This window comes from Sorghum bicolor, chromosome 8 (assembly GCF_000003195.3).
Source record: "Sorghum bicolor cultivar BTx623 chromosome 8, Sorghum_bicolor_NCBIv3, whole genome shotgun sequence".
NCBI classification, from domain to species: Eukaryota; Viridiplantae; Streptophyta; class Magnoliopsida; order Poales; family Poaceae; genus Sorghum; species Sorghum bicolor.
In genome coordinates, this window is record NC_012877.2 from 2,684,384 (window position 1) to 2,685,843 (window position 1,460).

The following is a 1,460-nucleotide window of genomic DNA, read 5'->3' on the forward strand; positions in this document are numbered from 1 at the left end:
TCTATATATGCAATTTTAGCTTTCTTCTGTACATAGTCTTCACGCATTTTTTTTCTGGGTTTGAGAAAAGTCTTCAGGCATCAAATGAGCAAGGTTAGAATTAATCTCAAGAGTACGGCAGTAGGCTGTATATAGTACAACTGTACAAGACAAAGACATGAGGAAGTCTGGCCCAACCCAGGCCAAGCCCAACCCATATGGCTGCAATAGGGCCAGGCTTGGACATAGGTATCCAAGCCCAATTTCTTCTGTCCGGTGTGAAACTATTGTTTCCATGCAATAATAAGATGGAGCCGGGCAGCCCAACCAAAACTAGGCCTGACAAGGAAAAGTAGGCCCAAACTTGACCAATGGGTATGTCTAGCTGTTATAGTTTCTAGCTCAAAGCATGGCAACACACATATCGCTGAAATATAACTTTGGATGCTTTGATAAGGGCCATTTGCAAAAAAAAAAAAACCAATTGTTTGCAAGAATGCCACTGGAAATTCAGTTTTGATTACGTTTTGTAATTCTCTAAAAGCAAGATTATCGCAATGATGTTTATTGAAAGCGGTAGCAAATTTTGCAAGAACTCCCTTTAATAAAGAGTGAAAGATGGGAAATGTACATGGCAATTCCTATGAAAGCAACGCAATCAAACATAGGTGATGGATTGTACGGTGTTATTATATTTTCTTATTCCTCAACTGTAAAACCGTCAACGGAGTCTTTATCAACGAAACCTGTACTCCCTCCGTATAGAATTTAGAAGTCATGAAAAAGGCAAAAGAAACTACAAATAACCAGACAAAGACACTGCACTTATGCGGTACACAGCCGTACGTGTTTATTTTAAAATCTGAAACATAATTTACTCTTTTTTGTTTCTAAAATATAACAAAGATTTTGTAACTTGGAACCTTGGCAGTAGGCAACTAGGCACCACCTATTTCGCACTGGAACACCTTACTATTACTCCCATGCAAGAATTAACACGCCAGCAGTGACCGAAGGAGACACCCACGCCGCCGTCTCCTCGCCGGCGGCGGCAGTGGCACTGGCATGGCACCCTCGTCGTCGAGGAGCGAGTCCCGGCATATCGGGCAGGACGAGTGCGCGGACAGCCACGTGTCGATGCAGTGGACGTGGAAGCCATGGCGGCACCTGGGGAGCAAGCGCACGGCGTCCCCGTCCGCGAACTCGCCGAGGCAGATGGCGCACTCGGCGCCGTACACCGCCACGGGCATCTTCCTGAGCACACTCTTCTTCAGCCCGGCTCCTCCGGCGGGCGGGTGCGGGTCGGCGCCGCCGAGGCCGAGGGCGCTGCTGCGGCGGCCGCAGTAGTGGAGCTCGCACCTGAGCAGGGGGTGGAGACTGAGCACGCCGACGAGCACGCAGAGCACCGCGGCCAGGATGATGCCGGTGTGTGCGCGTCGACGACGAGGCCGGCCGTGTGGTAGTACTGCTGATCCTTCCAT

General features: G+C 49.2%; 1 protein-coding gene across 1 annotated transcript; it reads right to left on the bottom strand.

Moving 5' to 3' along the window:
* On the bottom strand, positions 972-1,460 carry LOC8067179 (RING-H2 finger protein ATL74). The gene has a single exon (XM_002442726.2). It carries the CDS (start codon positions 1,458-1,460, stop codon positions 972-974), a length of 489 nt encoding a protein of 162 aa, XP_002442771.2.